The 21,587-nt window shown below is 41.1% G+C and overlaps 2 protein-coding genes across 2 annotated transcripts; one reads left to right on the top strand and one right to left on the bottom strand.

The window, feature by feature from the left end:
* The first annotated feature begins 315 nt into the window (after positions 1-315).
* On the top strand, positions 316-9,257 carry aldh7a1 (aldehyde dehydrogenase 7 family, member A1). The gene is made up of 18 exons (XM_076284363.1): positions 316-537; positions 1,428-1,481; positions 1,739-1,804; positions 2,381-2,461; positions 3,664-3,787; positions 4,301-4,433; positions 4,727-4,771; positions 4,932-5,009; positions 5,173-5,270; positions 5,864-5,905; positions 5,993-6,087; positions 6,792-6,876; positions 7,049-7,155; positions 7,427-7,543; positions 7,806-7,903; positions 8,015-8,088; positions 8,475-8,550; positions 8,818-9,257. Exons 1-18 carry the CDS (start codon positions 343-345, stop codon positions 8,870-8,872), a joined length of 1,623 nt encoding a protein of 540 aa, XP_076140478.1. The 5' UTR covers positions 316-342; the 3' UTR covers positions 8,873-9,257.
* Positions 9,258-10,155: 898 nt separating this feature from the next.
* LOC143123170 (GRAM domain-containing protein 2B-like) lies at positions 10,156-21,128 on the bottom strand. Its single transcript, XM_076284362.1, has 14 exons — positions 20,915-21,128; positions 19,897-20,022; positions 18,836-18,923; positions 18,000-18,069; positions 17,605-17,708; positions 15,771-15,866; positions 15,472-15,543; positions 15,208-15,288; positions 14,132-14,243; positions 13,096-13,209; positions 12,890-12,980; positions 12,649-12,753; positions 11,807-11,891; positions 10,156-11,104 (listed from the first exon to the last, which is right to left on the bottom strand). The coding sequence occupies exons 1-14, from the start codon at positions 21,013-21,015 to the stop codon at positions 11,066-11,068; spliced, it is 1,284 nt and encodes a 427-aa protein (XP_076140477.1). The 5' UTR covers positions 21,016-21,128; the 3' UTR covers positions 10,156-11,065.
* Positions 21,129-21,587: the final 459 nt, after the last annotated feature.

Raw genomic sequence — 21,587 nt, 5'->3', positions numbered from 1 at the left:
ACACATAACATAGTGGCAACATGGATGTGAATATTAATGCATGTAATGCAATATATGAGTGCACTCATATAAATCTATATGTTAAGTATGTTGACTACTAGTAGTACTAGCCTCACAATGCCGGTCGACATTCGACAACCCCAACCAAAGGAGGTTTACCAGAGGAAAGTGTATAGTAACATACAGTTTATAAAGTTTATCTTTCTTTACTACCACGTTGTCAGGCAGCAAGAGGGAGAGGCACTTTTCGACCAATCATGTCTGTCAATCGGTGAGAAGGCAGGCGCACACCGGCGTGGCGTATATGTAACGACGTGCGTTTTATTGCACCCCTCCACCAACATGCAGCGCACGCTCGCTTTGACCGTCGCAAGGCACATTGCCCTCAGGAAAAAGGTCTATTCGCTTAGTTTTCGACCCACTGCAGCAATGTCTACACTCCTCATAAACCAGCCGAAATACGCATGGTTGAAAGAACTAGGTCTCAAAGAAGACAATGACGGTGTTTACAACGGGACCTGGGGAGGCAAGGGTGAGGTAAGACAAGAAGATTTACCACATGTTCTCTTTCTAAATATAAGTACAAAAGATGGTTGCAGGATCCTTGTGGTAAAGGCCTAGCAACTAGGCTTTGCAAAAATTACTTCAATGAACAATTGGTCCTGGGGAGGATTGCACTTGTGTTGGCAAGTTGGGAACTAAAGTTTACTAATGTGCTCACCTGTTGCATTGCTTCACATACCAGTCGTTGTGACATTTTGCAACCGGTTAGTTGAGCAAGCTAGCTATCGATTTAGCTAGCATTAGCAAGGCTAGGCTAAATTATTTGACCCAACGTTAATGCTTAGATATTGAGCTCGCTAGTTATGAGTATACTTACTTTATGCTTTTGTTGAGTTCTCTAGACCTCTGTAGATGGCATGCCATGACATCTTTTGTAAGCTAAAGATGTGTATTTTAAGTTGGCTGGGAACAATGGGCTTTGCCGATTGAAATGAGTGTTATATTTGCTAACTACAGTTAAGTGCTTACCTTAGAAAACTCCACAATGTAACGTTACCGGACAGTTGCTGACAGGTTGCAACTGAAAAGTTATAACGTTAGTTTGTATAACGTCGAAGGGAGACGTGAACTTGAACTAACGTTAGTCATTACATTTCGGAGGGATCCCCCTAGTGGCTAACGATAGCACTACAAGAACAGAGTAAATGTTCCACTATAGTTGCTTTTACTGAAAGTAAATAGTTAATACCGACTTTGACATTTTAGCTTACCCAAATAAAATGGTTTTAGTGAGGTATTTGTCTTGCCTCGGATCTTAAGATAAAATGCACCAATAAGAATGATACTGTGTTGCATAAATTGGGTATATTATACATGGTCTGTGGAATGTGTTTGTAGGCGTAACTGTTGTGCTTCCCCCCAAGGTCGTCACTTCATATTGTCCTGCCAACAACGAGCCAATTGCCAGAGTGCGGCAGGTACTAAATGAGTTTTCTTTTTCTGACACAATTTTGTAAACGTTATCTGCTAGATGTTGTGGGCATCAACAGTGTAATCCTGTACTTTCCAGTCATCAAAGCCTTTTATTTTTTATTTATAAAAATCAATAAATTAATTGATGTCATCAATTAATTTATTGATTTTTATGAGCTAGATTGCTGTGAGTAAGGTCATAATACTGAATAGGATGTGAAAACCAGCAGGACATATGTGTTTTGTCTACTTCTTTCTCAAGGCAACCTTGGAAGAGTATGAAGAGACTGTGAAGAAGGCCAGAGAAGCCTGGAAAGTCTGGACCGATGTAAGAGTTGTCTTTTGTAGCCTCACTTAGCATTTTTTTATGTCCACAAACTCTGAATATAGCTCATACCCAGATTTAAACCAGTATACCACATAATACACCACATAATTGTCCTCACAGCTGTCTTGTTTACAGTCAGCTTTGTGCAGAGCAAGGAAAAGCAATGCTCTGGTCTATTGCTGTTCCTTTTTATTAGTATTATTATTAAGAATTCAGAAAATGTTATACATACTTAGACATGAACTCAACAGCTTCTGCAAATGGACTCTGTTTTAGCCAGATGTCATTGCTGCTGAACCTTATGCATTGAATTACTGCTCACCAGTCTGTGGATCAGCTGTAATGTCCTTGGTTTTTTTTTTTCATTTCCTTTATAGGTACCTGTTCCCCATATGTGCATGAGCCCCTCATGTCCATTTGTACTTGAAATTCAATCATAAAACTTCTTGAGGAGATATGAATTGTCCTGACGGAAATAGGAAATACAAATACAGGGCAACTCACCAACTGCTTTACTGTTCAGACTCCAACTAAACCTTCCCTCTGTTCTTCTCTAATTCCTCTACCCTCACCAAGATTCCAGCACCCAAACGAGGCGAAATCGTGAGGCAAATCGGTGATGCATTGAGGCAGAAGATCAAAGTCCTCGGCAGCCTGGTGAGTAGGCCTTCTCTGGAGCACTAGAGCAGGGGTGGGCAAACTTTTTGGCTTAAGGGCCACATTGGGTTTTGAAAATTGGCCGGCGGGCCGCACCCCCACCCCCTGCCGTCCCTTAAAGGCACACTATGCAGGTTTTTTTAGCTTAATATGGAAGTTTTTTTAGCTTAATTTACCTTCATTTAACTGCTTCAGAGTTATTGGAATGGTTATATGACTTTTTTCGGGTTGAATGGTGGCCGTCTCGCTTCCCCCTAGCGCCTGTGAGCGGAAAAAACACCCTTGCAACTGTGGGCCGGCGGGCCGACGGCCTCAGTGTCACGAAGTATAACGAGTGTAACAAATTGCTTTACTGCATTCAAATACACATACACGCCAGGCACCGGCTAGAAAAAGGTAGCGATGGAGTTTCTCAGACATTGGTCATGACAGAGCCTGTGAAAAAGAAGCAAAAACTGAGAAAACAGTAAGGAAATTGCCAATACTGCATAGTTTACCTTTAACACACACACAAAAAATTAAATTTTCATCATTTTGTTTTAAAATATTAATTGCTTAAAAAATACTGCTAATTTGATGCTGTTTAACAAATGTATAAATTGTGCACTGTCGCTTTAAGAACAATTCACGTTCTGCCAGCTCCGCTCCGCTATGGCTACTGCTGTACCTATGGCTGTGCCCTCTCACAATTTATAAATGGGCACTACTGTTGCCTTCATGATTTCCTTTTAAAAGTTTCTTATAAGAAGGAGATATCAATTATCAACAATGACAAGCCAGCTTGAACCTGCCGCTCTCTCTCCCTCTCGTGAGCGCTCAGACGCGTTCCCAATTAAATGGAGTAGCATAACGCTCAAGTTAGATCAGCTGCAAAGGAGATAACAAAGAGTAGGCCCATCATCTCTATGTAACATGATGTCTTGACATTGACATTGTAAATGTTCTCTAAGAAGAGTAAAAAGCAGTTTGCAGTAAAGCTAACCAACGTTGCAGGAAAAAAATAGCGAGCAGCCGTATAACCGAATTAAATGCTCGGCAGGCCGGATTAAAGTGCTTGGCGGGCCCACCCCTGCACTAGAGAGACTGGGATTGTTTTGTTTTGTCTGTTTGTTTTGGTACTTATCAGAGCAATTCTCATGTCTGACATGAAGGCAAAGCCACCATTCAACTCTTCATCAACTGTTCATGTCTGTTGTGCACAGGTGTCTCTGGAGATGGGGAAGATCTATGTAGAGGGAGTCGGAGAGGTGCAGGAGTACGTCGACGTATGTGACTACGCTGTCGGCCTGTCGCGCATGATTGGTGGACCAGTCCTTCCCTCAGAGAGTGAGTATAGGCAGTTGTCTGTGTTTGATGGTGCTGGGTGTTGAAACAGAAACCTTATATTATGCAGTATATTAACCAACTTCTGAGGAATTGTATACTCCCTTACATTTTACATGAACTCATGAATTGGAATGTATGTTTTTGAATAGAGAGTACTAGTCTAGGTATATGGAAAAAGCTATGGTGAAAGCTAAACTATGCTTTGTGCCAGCTCTACTAATATGTATTTAGCATATTGCAGTACATGTATTCGTATGTACAGTACACGTATTCCTATGCCTGTTCTCTTGTGTACCACCAGGCACTAATTTCTTTGAGGTGGCCATTTAATAGTTTCCATTTAGATATGTATAATGGGATCCTGTGGTGTTCAATTTTAGTTTCAATCCACGGGTGGTGTGAATAGTGTTTTCCGCTCCTAATACGGACTGCATACATGCTCTTGTAACACCTTGGGGGTTCATGCGAGTGGTTTTTGGGAGAGACTACAGGGTTGTGTTTTTGTTTCTGTAGGACCGGGCCATGCCCTGATCGAGCAGTGGAACCCCGTGGGCCTGGTGGGCATCATCACGGCGTTCAACTTCCCCGTGGCCGTCTACGGCTGGAATAACGCTATCGCCCTCATCTGTGGCAACGTCTGTCTCTGGTGAGATGGTTCATTTGATCTTTAAACTTGCCAGTTAGCGCTTTTTCATTACCTCATCCCCCTAATCACAGCATCTGTGTCTAGTGTATTTAAAACAATTCATTTAAGAGATGAGCTTTTTTTTTTTAAATCAGACATTTGGTGTAATGTGCCATCTTAACTACAGATTTACTGTTATCTGTAACTTTGAAAGGGCCCAGTAAGTCATTGGTTACTTGTTTTGTTCCACTTGCATAGACCAAGTTCACATATCTTAGTATGTATATGAAACATGTGTGTTTTCTTTCCAATAGGAAAGGAGCCCCCACAACCCCTCTTACGAGTGTTGCTGTAACAAAGTGAGTGAGATTATGATCTTGCTCTCTGGTGTGAAGACCCACTGATTCACTGGGGAAACTAAGATTCACCAACATGTATTGAGAATATTTAAACAGTGGCACAATTATTCATACAGTAACTGTCATTTTCTGTCTATGTATTGTGTTATTTCCTGTGCAGAATTGTAGCTGAGGTGCTGGAGCAGAACAACCTCCCTGGTGCCATCTGTTCCATGACTTGTGGTGGTGCTGATATCGGGTATGTCTGATCGGAACAGCATCAAAACACTGCCTTATTTCATTTCATCACGAATTTCAACTTGCATTCTTGTAGAGCTGTGAAAGCTAAAAATATAAGTTGGTCATACTATGTTGTTCATAGAGAGGACTCCGTGTCCATTCCTTAATTTTGATCTGTCCAGCACAGCGATGGCTAAAGATGAGCGTGTGAATCTGGTATCCTTCACTGGCAGCACCCACGTGGGCAAGCTGGTGTCTCTCATGGTGCAGGAGAGGTTTGGTGAGTGGAACGTTTTTGTTGTACTGTTTCTAGGTGCTACATATTTTGTTGTAGCGGTGGGGGGGGGGGGGGTTACAGTTAGCTTCAGCCAGTTGGCCCCCACCATCTTTAAAAATAGGGTCTGGTAGGTGCTCACAAACATGGAAATCAGGTACCACATTACTCTTGGACACAAAAATATGTTGTCTGTGTTGATTGGTGGATGAACTGGTAATTTACTGCTTAGAGGATCAGCCAGTCCACATGGGCAACATAATTTGTGGCCATCTGTAATGTGGCACCTAATTGGCTTGTTTGTGAGGATGTGGGCGGACATGTTGGACACTATTTTTAAAAATGCCAGCTGCCCACTGAGTACAATTACTGAATTAGCATTGAAACAAATGGGAGTGGTACCTCCAAATGTTTAATCATTCTGAGGCTAAGGCAAGCCTGCTACACTGAATGCCTATTCTGCTACTGACCCTCATCCCCAATTGACTCTGTTATGTTGTGGTTATGGAGATGTAGGCAATCATATTCATCTTTACTGCCAGGAATATCATTGCTAAATAAACTGTTAATTGAGCTAAATTTGATTTCTTTACTTGCAGGTCGCCAGTTGTTGGAGCTTGGTGGGAACAATGCCATTATCGGTAAGAGATGCCTGACCTTTCTTAAGCACTTTCGGTAAAGCTGTTGTGCATCGTTCTCATCGTATCTCTTGTGTCTCCCTGTTGCAGTGTTCGAGGATGCCGACCTGAGCCTTGTGGTGCCATCTGCGGTCTTTGCTGCTGTGGGCACTGCTGGACAGCGCTGCACCACCACCAGGAGATTGGTAAGATTATGGACCTCGGAACGTTGAGTACTTTTGCACACCTCCTTGGGACTTGCAAATTAAAGTTAAAATTGCAAATGAAGACAGTATGCGAGAGATTGCTACTTTTTTAAGATTATGGACCTCCTGTAGGACTTCATCCCTACTACATCCAGGCTGTGTCTGAAACAGGAAAAATTCTGCCTTCTAAGGTAGCATTTAGTGGCAGCAAGGCATTGAAGCATTTCCAAATCAAATATTTGTATAAAATTCTGCCTTCTAAGATACTTTTGTTTTGCCGAATTTTAAACACTGCGTATATGTATCCTTCATGCTGCCTTCAACCGAAGATTCTTTAGAATGTCTCTGCTTCAACTCCCATTGATTAAGTCAGCGGTTGGTATCCTGCCAACGGCTTTCTTGCTAGGCCGTTCGAAACAAAGTTCAAAGCTGATACATTGATGTCTGCTACGCCAAGTAACTCGTTATACAGTTGAAGGCAGTGAGGCAGCTGTGTTCTGTTTCAAACAGACCCCCAGTTATCTGCTGTCCATTCACTTTACCCCTAATTAGCCTTCTACATGGAAAACAGCAAATACTTTGTGTGCTTATGAGGTTTTCAAATTAAGTTAGTATTATTATGTCATTAGAAAAGAGTCGGTCGCATTTTGTGCATAAAGGGGCTTTGATTTACATGATTGTCTTCGATGTTGTGTGTTGCCTAGATGCTGCATGAGAGCGTCCATGATGAAGTGGTGCAAAGGATAACCAAAGCATACAAACAAGTCCGCATCGGAGACCCCTGGGACCGTAAGTGTTAGTCTTTAATTGCCATAAGCCAGCCTGTAGCTCTGTAAAGAGTCGGATTGGACTCTCAAGGACTACATTTCCCAAAAGCATTATTACCACCGTGGTAACTCTAGAGACACTCTCCCCATGTCTGAAAGCTGTGAAATCCTGATTGTAAATGGTCTGCCTACAGCCAACACCCTGTACGGACCTCTGCACACCAAGCAAGCAGTGGACCAGTACCTGGCTGCCATCGAGCAAGCCAAGCAGCAGGGCGGGACCGTGGTGTGCGGCGCGAAGGTACAGTCGGAACTCGGATCAGTCAGAACTCTGATCAGTCACATTGAGTTGCATCTGCTGAAAGCGTCCGGGTTTCGCATTTGTCTATTGAGCAGTTGTGTTTTGTTATCATTCTCACCCCGTGAGTGTATTTTGAGGATCTACTACCTTGGTAAATGAGTCATTTCAATGCAGCCATTTACTATTATGTGCTAAATGAATGGGATCATCATAGTCTCTCAGACTTAGCAGTGACCCCTATTATGACTCACTGCATTTATCCTTTGAACAGGTAATGGATCGCCCCGGAAACTACGTGGAGCCCACTATTATCACAGGGCTGGCACACGACGCTCCCATTGTCCACACGGAAACCTTTGTCCCCATTCTCTATGTCCTGAAGTTTAAGGTCAGTCTAGAACTGTCTTTCTATCCTCTTACAAACAGTTTGCACCACAGTAAACTATGCTCACTATCTCGCAGAGGATCTTACAAAAAGTATTCCATATTGAGTATGATGGTGAGCAGAATCTTGGCAGCGTCCATAGTTTCTAACACATGGCTTCTGCCTGAGGGATTACATAAGCAGGCCTGTAGCTTGCATGAGGTTGTGAGGACCAGTATTTAACTTTCTTTCTTTCTTTCTTTCTTTTTTTTTTTCTTTTCTACAGAGTGAGGAGGAGGCCTTTGCTTGGAACAATGAGGTCAAGCAGGGTCTGTCCAGCAGCATCTTCACCAAGGACATGGGCCGAGTCTTCCGCTGGCTTGGGTGAGTCACGCCGCTCCTGGTTTTACATGCAAGTGACTTGAGTATTTAATATGCACCTTGAGTTAAGGGCCATTGTTTGGTTGTCGTCCTCTGTGCCATGATTGTCTGCAGGCCCAAAGGATCCGACTGTGGCATTGTGAATGTCAACATTCCAACCAGTGGGGCTGAAATCGGAGGAGCCTTTGGTGAGTACCGTATTTTGCCTTGAAGATAATGGCTACTTCACACATACAAGGACAAAAATGAACTTGTGTGGTTGCTTGAAATAGTAGCATGAAAACTGAAAGAAAAACAAAGATCTTTCTGTAAATGAACTAGGGTACCTTCTTAATTGTTGTCATTCACCCATAAAATACAAAATGAAGAATAAGTGTGTAATCATATGATCCTATCATCACTGACATCCCTGTGGCTTCAGGAAGAAATGTCATAGCCTCAGAGTTAATGTGAGAGTGTGCTCACATACATGATCATATGGCTATGTACAATGTAAGTGTGAACTTCACTGTGGCTTCAAGACGAAAAGGCTTGGTAACCTCAGAGCTAACACGTGAGTGTGTCTTGCCTCTAGGTGGCGAGAAACACACAGGAGGTGGCAGGGAGTCAGGAAGCGACTCTTGGAAGCAGTACATGAGAAGGTCCACGTGGTAAGTGTATATGTGTGTGTGTGTGTGTGTGGTAACACTGAGTACAAACTTGCACGGTCGTAGAATATTTCACAGTTTGCTCACCACAAAATGGAGGGGTGGTTTTCTTTTCATCCTTGTCTTTCAATCTTGGTGACACTCACGAGTTGAGAGGGAAAGTGATTATTATAACACTGTGCTTTGCACATCTAAAGAAGTGCACATAACTGCATTTTTCTGATCACGGGGTTGTCCTTTTTCTCACATTTGTTTTATTCCCTCCCACAGCACGATCAACTACAGCAAGGACCTTCCTCTGGCACAGGGAATCAAGTTTGAGTGAAGTGTCATTTGGAATTTAACAAGACTCAACACGCGACATTCTCTTGGCAAAGGGAAATGCATTAACAAATGTAACACAGACTTGTCTGGCCTTAACTTGGATTTGATACTTCACTTTCCTTCATAATCAAATTGTTTGCTAACTTTGTGACCTCCCACCTGGGGAAAAAAAGATGCGGTTAATGTATTTTGTTATACTGATTTACATGTTGGCTTAATGGGAATTGATCCTCCATGCTTTTTTGTATAGAGATGCTAATGTCATAGAAAAGGTCAATAACAACTAACTACTAGTATGTTCTTTCTCAAAGCACTTCCCTGACAATGCTGCCTTCTACAATCTAGTACTTTGTACAATAAATCATGCCTTTATTTTGGAAACAACTGTCTTGAATCAAACATGTGTATATTTTATGCCCAGGGAGAGATGATTGTCTACAATCGATATTGACATGCACAGGAACATAGAGGTAGAATAGTTAAACACAAATATCGGAACTCCCCCTATTTCCACCGGTCCCGTATTTCCACCGTCTTGCGTGTATGTGTCACTTAATATCCATTTCTATACAAACCAAGACAGCGGACTCCTATAGAAACGCAACCACCCACACCATAGGTGTATCTAGCTATGTACCAAAAATGACATTTTACCGTGACTCGAAGAGCTGTAAACAGTGTTGTAAGGCTGCGTGTACACAACCGCTTGGAGCTCCAGTGGAATTTTATTTTCACGACGAGAATTCTCGGTCTAACCGTCCATGTGCCGTTGAAACGGTGTAAATAGGCGACCCATCAGGCCAGCACTATAACTCTAAGCGTGGTAAACAAAATCGGATATTTCAGGCAGTAAATGCTCCCGTTAAGAACCTAACCAGATTTTGTTCAAATCTACACACCTATGGCTACTGAAAAATGTAAGGTTCATTTAGTAAATGTTATTTTGAAGTGTTAAATAACATCGTTGTTTTAGAGTCAAATGTAGCAAAGGGTATCTGTACTTTTACTCAAGTAATGAAGCGGTGTACTCTGTCCGCCTCTGCACTTCTGACAACACACTTTTATTATTTAGCCATACTTAAATTACACTCTACCCCTATCGGACAATTACTTGCAAATCTGTAACACATGGCAAAGTCTTTTTATATATATATATATATATATATATATATATAGATATATAGATATAGATATATATATAGATATATATATATATATATATATAATGAAATCAGTCGAGGTGTCAAATTTGACACATTATCTCCAGGAAGAAAAAATGTACAATTTTGAAATACAATAGTGCTTTTATTTTGACATTTGTAATATCTAGCTCTGACCATTTTGTAGTCAAGATTGCAAATTCAATTAATCTTTAAATCTAGTGCAGCCAAGGAACTTTAAGACACAGACAATAATGTATAGGTACATTCTATCAATTAAATTCTAACATTTAAATTCCTTTTTTCAAAACATTTTTTTCAGGCTCAAATGTGTTTCTACCACTAGGGGGAATTACAGGCCTGTGTTTTGGTAATGCTTAAACTACAGACTTTTTTTTCCCTTTTGAAACTTTAGACCCAAATGGACATTAGTAGGCAATAATTACTATATAATAGCAACAAATTAGTGTTAACCTGGTGAAACTAACATTCCATTAGTTTGTCAAATGTTAGACTAAAGAATTAATTCAACTGAAATAAAATGTCAATTTAAAAACAGTCACCCCAACAATATACTATTATGTACCACATACTGTAATTGAATGCTGTCTTCATCCAAAAGCGAGGCACTTGAAAACTACTTGTAGGCTGCTTAATGCATCATTAGAGGATCTTAAGCAAACTATAAATATTTTATTGCCATCTGAAATATGTAACAAAGATAAATATGAACAGCAGGTCTTTGTGATTTGACCATATTTTATGAAATGTGGAAATCGCAGGTCCTTGGGACCAATTTATACACCCAAGCACAGTCCAATTATAGAACTGTGAGTAAAGCTTACGTCTTCTGTTCTTCTACCAGCCATGTGAGAAATGCAAAAGTGTTGTGTGGTCCTGAGTAGAAGACAGAATATTCTGCATATTGCACAACAGAGGATGCTCTTCGTTCAAAAGAATTGTTTGGCCTTTGCATGGTTCTCCCCCAGGTTTTTGCAAAGGCGGCATCACGTTAACAGGTGAGCTCAAGTATTTCAGGTTTCTTCTAGGAGCTTTCGTAGGTTTCTTTGAATCTGGGGGCACACAAGGAAGTGATTATAGAAAAATCAACTAGGAACTTGATGCAGCACTTCACCTACAACACAAATACTTGAGAGCATATCCATCAGCTGCAAAGAAGCCCAACAGACATCTTGAGTTGGCCTCACAGCCTAGAGAGAACAGCTCCCATAAATGTTTAAGCAGTGAGGCTTATCCTGTTCTCAGTCTATGGTTAGCTCCCTGGCAAGTCTAGCCGTTACTGTTATGCATGTCTAATACCTCTCTACTCCAAACCCGAATATGGCTTAAGCAATTACTGCAGTTTCCATTACTAATGACCTCACCGACAAGCGGCACGAAGAGGAGGTGCTCACTTAAATGCTTTGCAAATTGCAGGATAGTGTGACTACAGTGGTGATTACCCACACATCACATCTTTGGCAGACATGCTCCCATGACGACATTCAAGGGGATCAACCATGGCCATAAGCTTTATATGATAGCCTTGCTCTACCATCCATAAACACACCTGTAGATGATCTAACCTAGCTAGCCATCAACAAGGGCATGATGAAAGTGAAGGGCACACACAAATTTCCCTTTACTCAGCAAGTCGAATGAGACACTTAGGCGTGGCACAAGGAAGAAGCCGCCATATTTGTTCAAATTGTTCATCAGCCATGACAGCTGGGTCTATAAAGGAACATATAACTTCTTGTTCTACTGCTTCTTACCTTTTCAAGTTTGAAGAGATTTGTGGACAACTCTCCGTACATCTCTGCATTGACCTCCGAGTGTGGGCGGTGGTGTACAGCATTACTGGAAACAAAGTGACAAATTTGATGGTGATGGAAGATGGATGGGAAAAAAAGCTTCTAATATCCTGGAACAGGCTTGCCTGACCTTAGAAAAGAATGGCATTTTAACTGACATGAATGTGTCAGCATTATTCTAAGCACATTTTGTGCTTTGGGCACAGGTCATTGTGAAAAAGTTGAACAAAGTTGAACAGTAAACTTCTTGTTTGAGAGAGAGCAAGTGAAAAAACAAGAAACCGTTACTCAAAAGCACACTGAGTATTTGTGACCAGGACAACCCCCACCACAGACACAACACACACACACACACACACACACACACACACACACACACACACACACACACACACACACGAAAAGAAAGCTACACTACACAAGAATTTGCAACTAGCTGACCAGCTCTCATTATTTCTCCAGTTTTTCTTTTTACAGTCTGGGTACGTCCTCTGAGCAGCGGCCCATGTGACTTTGTAAGGCTAGCCGGGTGAAGTCTCCTGATCTGCCTCTGAGGTATTTCTTACCCCATATAATCCACAACAAAAGGTACACTGTACCAACAGGATATGAGTCCTTGATCCTTTATATCTGAAGGACCGGGGAGAGGGAAGGGTGGATTGCAATTTCAATAAAGTGTTACTGTCAGCAATAAGACTATCTGGGAATGAACTCAAGTCCAGTGCCCTGGCTGACCCCATGTGTATATTTTTTTTTTTGGCTCAACATCTCCAACAGCACCCTTGGGGAAAAGACGAGCTTACTCATTGTGTTGATACTCTCCAACTGAGCCCAGGGAATTCAGCCTCTGTTCCAAAACGACAATTTTGAAGGCCATGTAACACGAAGACAGGACAAGGATGGACACTCTGTAAAGAAAAACAAGAATCATTCACATGTTGATACAAGATTTAGGCCAACACCTCTTTGCAAGTTTGGGCATGTCGGAGAGATGACATCTGATGCTATTTTGACACGGACAACTTGAACAAATGGTACACTCACAGAAACATATAAATGAGCAGAAGAGTATTGAGAGACAGTGGTTGCGACGGTTTGTCTTGGTGAACGTCTCCCAGGACAGGTCTGCTGGTGCCTGCGGCAGAGAAAAAAGATTGAACGTATGTAAATGACCAAACACAAACAATGGAAATTTCCACAGGTGGCGTGACCGCGTCGAGAGCTAGTGGCGCTGGGAAAAGATTACTCACAGTTGGGCTGAGTCCCGTGGCGCGCGCTGGGTGTCTGGAGGTGAATGTCGGCGTGAACTGATACCTCGCCATTCTTTACCACGTTCAGGAAATTTTCTGGGAGGCTGGGAAACTCTTAAGTGCACACACACAAAAATTGTTCCGTTTAAACAAAGAAATTGGTTCCATTGAACTTCACATCAGTATAAGTATAAGTATATATACTTTTTTGATCCCGTGAGGGAAATTTGGTCTCTGCATTTAACCCAATCGGTGAATTAGTGAAACACAAACAGCACACAGTGAACACACAGTGAGGTGAAGCACACACTAATCCCGGCGCAGTGAGCTGCCTGCTTCAACGGCGGCGCTCGGGGAGCAGTGAGGGGTTAGGTGCCTTGCTCAAGGGCACTTCAGCCGCGGCCCACTGGTCGGGGCTCGAACCGGCAACCCTCCGGCTACAAGTCCAGAGTGCTAACCAGTGGGCCACGGCTGCCCAAACATCACACATCACATCAAACCACTCTGGCAAGGATGGATGAGTAAATAGAATATTTAGAATGTACACAAAAGGGTGGTGTTCATGTCAACTATGATCTCAAACACAGGATGGACTGGATCTAGTGTTGTGAACACACAAGGCAATGTGTAACACATCACTTATTAGCTTAGGGTTATTTATATCATCTCTGAACGGTTGGCAGGATTGTGTGGTCCAAAAAGAGCTGAATTTGTGGACATTTTTATATAATTTACTATTATATTATATTATATAAATTATACTTTATATAATTTACTATTACAAACTATTACATTCACAAAAACACCCCCAAAAACTAGCAAATGAGCTGCAAGCTTGTTGCAAATAGTGTTACCATATACAATTCAAGTCCTACAACAATCACTAAAACTTGAAGCTAGACAAGCAAATTTTTTTTTTTTTTTTCTGTGATCATAATGTACATCACAAGTGTAACATAAACCTGACCATCATGAGGCCAGTTCCCATCCCAGAAAATCTATGACCACTGAACAGGCATTGTTCAGTTCCACCCACCTGCCATTTTCTCATAGTCGGGCGTCTGTGAGCCAGAGCTGCTGCTCTCAAGCATCTCCTGTCTCCTTTGGCGCACCACTCCATCTAAGTCGGAGAACTCAGCCGAGAAAACCTGAAATAGATAGATAATAGAGTGTTGCTGTTCACTGGGTGCTTGACTAGTATAATCATTCTATGTTGTTTTTTATTTGTTTTTATAAATACCTTTTAAGCACTTTTGAACTATTGCCCTTTTATGCGTTTATGTACTATGTACCTTGTGTGTTTTGTATGTTCTTTTTTAATTCTTTAATTCTTAAACTATTCTTTGACTATTGCCCTTCTATGCTTTTATTAGCTATTCCCGTTTGCTTGTGTTTATGTAAAGCACATTGTATGACCTCTGTGTATGAAATGCGCTATATAAATAAAGCTGACTTGACATGACACGAGAGACACACACACACGCACACACACAGGAAACAAGGAAGCTAAATAAACATGTTTTGCGATGACCACACTCTAAAACAAGAGGAGATGCTGTGCTACTAATTTGCAAGGGAAATAACAGTCACTCACATAGTAAGCGTAACTCATAGGGAGTAAGAACTTGGTTGTAAATTGATAACAGAGGTATTCTTGGGTTTGAAGAAGTATCTTGTTAAATAAGAGAAGTTACAATACACTAAACAGCAGTGGTGTACATCACAGTATACCCACTACAGCCAACGTCCTTTTAGGCAAGTCCCTCCACTCGGCGGCCATATTGCAACACTTTTTGGGCACTCATCGGGCATCCTATTCGGCAGAAATGCGCGTGCGCAAGGCTTCACGACACCAATCTTGCTCCAGTGGCGAGATCACAACACATGATTGGCACGATGTCTTCACAACACACCACATTATTGGCTCAATGTATTCACAACACAGCACATATATGTCAACGTTTTGCCGAGGAAGGGGTGGGATATGTGTAGACAACTGCCATATTGGCGTTACAAACTAACCCCATGCATTTCTATGGAGGATTTTTTGAGTGCTGTGTCTCCTCTTTAGAAAGTCTCTGCTACAGCTAACTACACTACACAACTGCTTACCAGAGGAAGTGAAGATGGACATTCAGCTCTGAAGCTGTTCTCAGCCGACGAGGTTACGGGACTGCAGCCTATAATCTCTCCCTGTGAAAGCGAATCATGATAAAGACCCATCTTAAAGAGACATAAATACCTGTGTGAACAGTAACAGACAGAAAGAAATCGCACCTCAGAAGAGCCAGTCGTTAATGTACTTTAAGTTCTTCATGGAGCAAAGAGTAAACAAATGTGTATTCAGTGTTTTATAACTGATAGTATGATACTCACTTCTAGGTGTATACAGATCGATTTCAGAACCTTATAGGTGGCATCGCGTGACAGGAATGATACAAACACGTGCTGAAATACAACACAACATAGAAAAAGTTATAAACAATCACATAACCAAAATACAAACATTAATATAAAAATAGATTTTTTGGACCTCACTACAGAAACATAAAAACATTGACAATGAAGCACATTTTAACAGCACAGCAAAATCATACTGCCACATCAATATACAAATTACATATCATTATGCAGAACATTTTTGTGATTTCATTTCATGGCCAACAGTCACTCACCACTTTATTAGTTGTGGAGATCACAATGGCATTTGGCACCAATATGGCGGTTTTTGACTTCTTAATATGAGTTACTGAGAGTACAGGAATTATAATCTGATGACCAAGAAACAGACAAACACAGACAGTAACATATCTATACATATGACATAACACTACCACAAGACAACAGGTGGAATATGCCACAACAAACAACAAGGCTCAGGTAAAAAAGACATGTAAACAAGGAATTTGAGAACTGGGGCCTGTACTACGAAGCGGGGTTACTGGCTTAACTTCCCGATTAACCCGTACTACTAAAGGTGGATAGGTTTTAACTGAGGTATGCTGCCATGGCAATTTACGCTGCATCTCAAACCTGCTCCGAGCAGGTTATGTTCTTGGTTAACCCGAGGTTTCCGTTAACCACACCCTTTATAAGTACCACCCCTCCACTAACAATTCGAGACAATGTCGGCGTACCTGGATGATCCATATGACATTGGAGCGCAAATCGTGAATCGTGAGGTGCTCTCTTCGAGGGGTTTTAGAGACCGCCATATATATATATATATATATATATATCTCCGGACAATATTCTCTATGAAGATATAGATTGTCAGCCGAGGGAATTCGTTATCTTTGTCAGATGATCTAGGCAGAAGTCTCTAATGTCACCCGTCATAGCAATGCCCTTACGTGGACATACTGTATGTCCGAAAATAAATCGGACATAGGCCTACTGTAGGCTAGGCTAGGCCTATGCTGAACTTCTGAGCAAGAATAGCCTAAAATAAATCGGACATAGCCTACAGTAGGCCTAATAAATTACAATCACCATTTTAACAAACTTGTTGAATTGAATGTCATATTACTGTACCCTGCACATAAAGGCTACACATTTCCACAGCAACAGAATCTGACCGAATGCCTCCCTCAACCCCTTCCACAATCGGCCTTCCACTATTATTTGCGATGGCCAACTCCTCTGCTACTGTAAAACACTCCTTACAGTAGTGTTCAAAGACACCTTTTTCTTGTTAGCTGTAAAACAGAGGCCAAGTGAAGGCTATAAGCATACTAGGCCTACATGTTTTCATAATTAAGAAATATTAATGCAAGCTATAACTATAGGCCTATGAACCTACTATTCTGAATAATGTGTTTGTGTTTCATTTTCACCTGCTGCCATGTACGTTTGGCAATAGTGTTGCATCTGAAATGTTCACAGGATTAGGCATACACTAAATCAGTCAATGGGGGCTACTTAAACATTCAATTATCCTATTACTGTAACCTATATGACCACTTCTGAATTGTGTTGCATCTGTAGGCATTTCTATGAACTCAAAATAGGCAATTTAATTATTTCAACTCATTTCAAACATTCCGCAAGCTATTAATCCTCCGTAACACATATTTGAAGAACATGTGGAAATAAAACTTTACTTTTAGGCATTTAGGCTACCCGATCTGCAATACGTTGCCAACAGCCTTGCCTTGCTTTGTTCACTGCCGACGTATTTGATTTTTGTCGTAGAGTGGGTTTTAATTCCTCATAACTTTTCATAATAATTGTGCATTTCTCATCCGTAAAATAAGGTGATCGTGTCATTATTGAAAGTGGTGACTTGCGCTGCAACCCGCCCCTTTTTATGTGAACGCGCACACACTTCAATTAGGTTAACCCTGGCTCAACAAATCAACTTCATAATCAGCATCGTAGTACCGATTAACACCACTTAAGATAACCAGGTTTTGTCAACCCCCGTTTAACAAAGTAACCCTGGGTTACATCTGGGTAGGTTAAGCTCCCTTCGTAGTACAGGCCCCTGGAAGGAAAATACTGAATTACCTTGGTGTCTCGGCCAAAGACTTTGGAATGAAAACAGATCCAGTTATCAGACACAAACAGTCTGCCCTGATAAAGGATGTCTTTCTGCAAGGCACAAGTGTAACCTGAGGACAAACAGCAAACATTATGATGCTGTGCAGAGCAGCATTCTTATCAACACACATCAAAATATTATTCAGCTCAGGAAACAACGGTAGCCTATTCAGTTCCTCTATTCATTGTTCAATAGAACTGTACTCAATTACATTCAATTAAATTACAATCAAATTACATTATATCTTTAAAAAAAACCTAATGAAATAAATAATTGATTTCGAATGCCTATTTTCAAAGTCTATTCATAGTATCTAATCAATAGAAAATTGTTATACTGAGGGGGGTTAAAAGTCACTTACTTTGTTTGAGTATTTCATCTTTGCTGATTTCCTTGAAAATTTTGTGATACTGTGCATTGGCTTTGGAAAACTACAAAGAAATAAACAGTGATTATTTATGTTCTTTAAAATGCTCTTTATTCTCTGCCAATGCTATTTATGACCCGGTGGAAGTTAAATATTTACTACATCATTGCAAAGTTGTAAGTATAAGGCCTTGTAATGGTCAGGACAACTTCAGCCTACGGTGATAGGTTACACCTGCCAGTTTGCTTACAACAGGTGCAAAAAACCTTCAGGGCAGGCAAATTACTTCACCATCGGAATGTGACAATAATCCGGCACCTATTCACTCCCCTTGGAAAAAACTACAGGTGGAAAAATGACATTGCGTCTGTGCTGTGTGAAGCATGTGACTTTCCAATGGGGGTCAGCACATGCGCTATAATTAAACAAAAAGTTTGCCATGCACACTGGTCATAAATAACTGGCGTAAACAGAAACCTTACACACAGCATAAGCACGGACACAAAACAAACACACATCAGAGGATAAGTGTGCTACTCTGTCATCACTACTTAGAAGTATAAAAAGAACCATGAACACAAAAAAATATAAAAAAGAAAAAGTGTTGTACCAAATGACTCTTCATACATGAACAACAACAAATTGTTGTGGCTGCTATTCCATTCTGTGACAGAACTCCACACAAATGACTAACAACCCAAAGGTGACAACTGGGTAACCTGACACACATATTCTACACCGTCTTTTGTGTAAATGCTTGAAAGGTTTGAGGAAGAGTCAGGCCTAATGGTCTAAAATAGGATCCTGTAGCGGCACTGACACAAACAAACCTGTGAGGACTGGGACTTTTTCCTCTCCAACTTTGTTTCGCTGTCGCTTGGACTTTGCAGTGGGGAGAGCTGGTCGACGGGCTTGAACCTGCGAAAATAAACAAAGGAAACCTGCATGGAGCAAAGCCTTTTTCTGACCGTGGACTTCAAAAGAGGCTCAAAAAGAGAAACATCTAAATTTCCGGCACCGAATGTAGAGCAAAGCCTTTTTCTTGACCGTGGACTTCAAAAGAGGCTCAAAAAGAGAAACATCTACATTTCCAGCACAGAATGTAGAGCATGTTCGATCTACCCCATCATATCATAAAGTAGAGCAATCATACGGGGCATTTTGTGAATCTCTGAAGTTGCACAATTTTACTACATGCAAATATCCAGACAATATACAAACACCCTAAAACATACTACCATTTAAAATCATGACAAATGATGGGAACACAGATACATTTGCAAAGTTGAGCTCATTTCTTTTAACTGACCTAGAATATTTATTTTGCATCAAACATTGCAGTCAGTGTTAGAGAACTAGGTCAGAATTGAGACCTGATTCAGGCAGGATGGGCCCCAGAATAGGTCATTCTATGTGACTGTTTATTTGTGAGTGTTCTACCACTCCCTGCTTAAACTGAACAGACAAGGCAAAGTTGCATAAAACATAGTGTTTGGGCAGTGACATGGGAGTTTGTAAACAAACACACTCCAAGCCGTTTTGCGCAGGTATACACAAACGGCTGCTGTGTACCTCCAGATCACTGTCAAAAGTAAACAATGAACTCTAATTGCCATCCCTAACACACGCTTGAGAATGTTTTATAGAGAATACCAGGTATCTCAGTGGAAGTTACTGGAAGGACACCGCAATTAGTTGCTGTTGAAACATATTTGCTTGCCCGGCCTTTATGGCCACGTTGACTACCCTCCGGTCAGTTCAGTGAGAGCATGGTTGACTGGCTTCTGTTTAGAACAGGTAAACAGAGGAACTGGCCCTAAGCCAGTTGGTGGCCTGGGATGTGTTGGGCTGCTGGAGAGAAAGCAAATTTTCCTTAGGTCGTGACACATACCTCATAAGCGGAGGCTTCTTCTTGGTCTCTGAAACATCGGACTCTGGGGTGTCCATGGAGAGGGGAGTCTCCACACCCATCCTCCCGACTCTCCTCTGCTTGTCTTCGCCATTCTCGGCTTCTGAGCTGAAAGTTCAGGCAGAAAGGGAAACGTTTCTGACCATTTAATAGGGATGTGGAGACTGATTGTTGCTAAACATGTGTCAATGAAACACTAAAGAAAAAGCAAAGAAAGGAAAAGTGGTCTGTCAACAAACATCACGTCATGAGTAGGCTAACTCATTTGGAAGTGGGAACCAATGGTCTATTTAAATAACACTGCTTGTTAGCAATGAATGCATACCATTCCAAACACTCCTGAACAAAAAAAATGTAAGAACATTTAACTGCCATGCAAAATGCCTCTACAACTTTGTATTTATACTATATGAATGTGTTAACCATATTCACAACAGTATACTCACATGACATGACATACATGACATAAAACATATGCTTAGGAATGTTCAATTCTAGTTATTTGCACTAAGATGACATTGGAACATCTTGCGTTGTTAATGCAAAACTAAAGCGGCCTGACGAAAGAGAAAAGATGCCACGCGTCTCGAACTTGCAAAAAAGAAAAAGGTAAACTGAAAGTAACCTGCTTCATTTAACTGATGGGAAAGTGCAAAGTCAAAAGTGTATCAAAGTTACCATATTCAACGGAGAAAAATAACATGGATGCACAATTTAAGGTAACGTTAGATGTTTGTCTGTGCAAAAATGTTTGCAATAGTTCCTTTTTTTTACTCTAAATAACCAGGTAGCGTTAGCGTAATGCAAGTATTTCACAACCAATAGACGATATCATCATCAGATGCAAGGAGACAGCTATGTCTTAAAAGTCCAATGTCTCTTGAGATAAGAACATGAAATTTAACAATAGAAATAGCTAGCTAGTTAGCTTAGTTGGCTAACCAGGCCGTTGTATGAGGCTGCTTGCACTCAAATAACGTTAGCTTTCTCCGAAACCTACTTGGGTTGAAATGTCCTCGCATCTTTCTTCACAGACTTGATTACTTCTGGTGTAGATAGCGGAGTGAGAGCTCGTTCTGGTTGTTCTACCATCAACACCATTTCGCGAGGGACTGCTTGAAGTCGCCTCCCTCGACTGTCTCTCTTCTCTCCGTTAAGAAAGTAATAGCTAGCAAACTTGGATAAAGTAGAAACTCCAGTCACCCAAGGGGTTAAATTTGGGAAGGAGGTCCTGGCCTACCCAGGAAACTGTATTGACATGGAAAGGGGGAGGGGATAAACTGGAAATGCCTGTCAGTCCAATAGGCTGCCAGGGTACGGTCAGAGCATGTTTTTGTCTTATTAGACATTCTCTGGTACATTTTAAAGATAGTTGTTTATTTTTATTGTAAATAGCTACTGTCAGGCCTTTGAATTTATTCGATTGTTGATATTTCAACTCGTCGTCTAATTATACTAATTTATCATTTATCTAAGAAAGTTATGTCGTTATAGAGGATTAGTTTAATAATTTTCTGTCATGTGAGCTCACTTCGTGCGTCACTGTGAGGTGGGCAAGGTTGTTCCTGCCCGTTCCTTTTGATCCTCATTTTAGCTTTATAATTGTCCTATAATAAGTCCTATTTGTTAATACTGATCACAACCTTTTTCGTCTGTGTCGTTCATCTACTCTT

Source organism: Alosa pseudoharengus, unplaced genomic scaffold (genome assembly GCF_046254945.1).
Source record: "Alosa pseudoharengus isolate Yale_2024_CS ecotype anadromous, Long Island Sound unplaced genomic scaffold, YU_APseudo_1.1 YU_APseudo_1.1_scf_14, whole genome shotgun sequence".
In the NCBI taxonomy this organism is placed as follows: Eukaryota; Metazoa; Chordata; class Actinopteri; order Clupeiformes; family Clupeidae; genus Alosa; species Alosa pseudoharengus.
The sequence above is the reverse complement of the archived record's forward strand: the minus strand, read 5'-3'. Positions and strand labels throughout refer to the sequence as shown.

What these genes read in the sequence shown, in the direction of transcription:
- LOC143123170 (XM_076284362.1), bottom strand. Translation starts at nt 21,015, where the DNA reads ATGGTGTTGATGGTAGAACAACCAGAACGAGCTCTCACTCCGCTATCT. An exon ending in GCGAGGACATTTCAACCCAA is followed by an intron (nt 20,023 to 20,914) that starts GTAGGTTTCGGA and finishes CTGAACTTTCAG; the next exon opens with CTCAGAAGCCGAGAATGGCG. An exon ending in CTGCTCATTTATATGTTTCT is followed by an intron (nt 12,754 to 12,889) that starts GTGAGTGTACCA and finishes TTTTCTTTACAG; the next exon opens with AGTGTCCATCCTTGTCCTGT.
- aldh7a1 (XM_076284363.1), top strand. Translation starts at nt 343, where the DNA reads ATGCAGCGCACGCTCGCTTTGACCGTCGCAAGGCACATTGCCCTCAGG. An exon ending in CATGGTGCAGGAGAGGTTTG is followed by an intron (nt 5,271 to 5,863) that starts GTGAGTGGAACG and finishes CTTTACTTGCAG; the next exon opens with GTCGCCAGTTGTTGGAGCTT. An exon ending in TACATGAGAAGGTCCACGTG is followed by an intron (nt 8,551 to 8,817) that starts GTAAGTGTATAT and finishes TCCCTCCCACAG; the next exon opens with CACGATCAACTACAGCAAGG.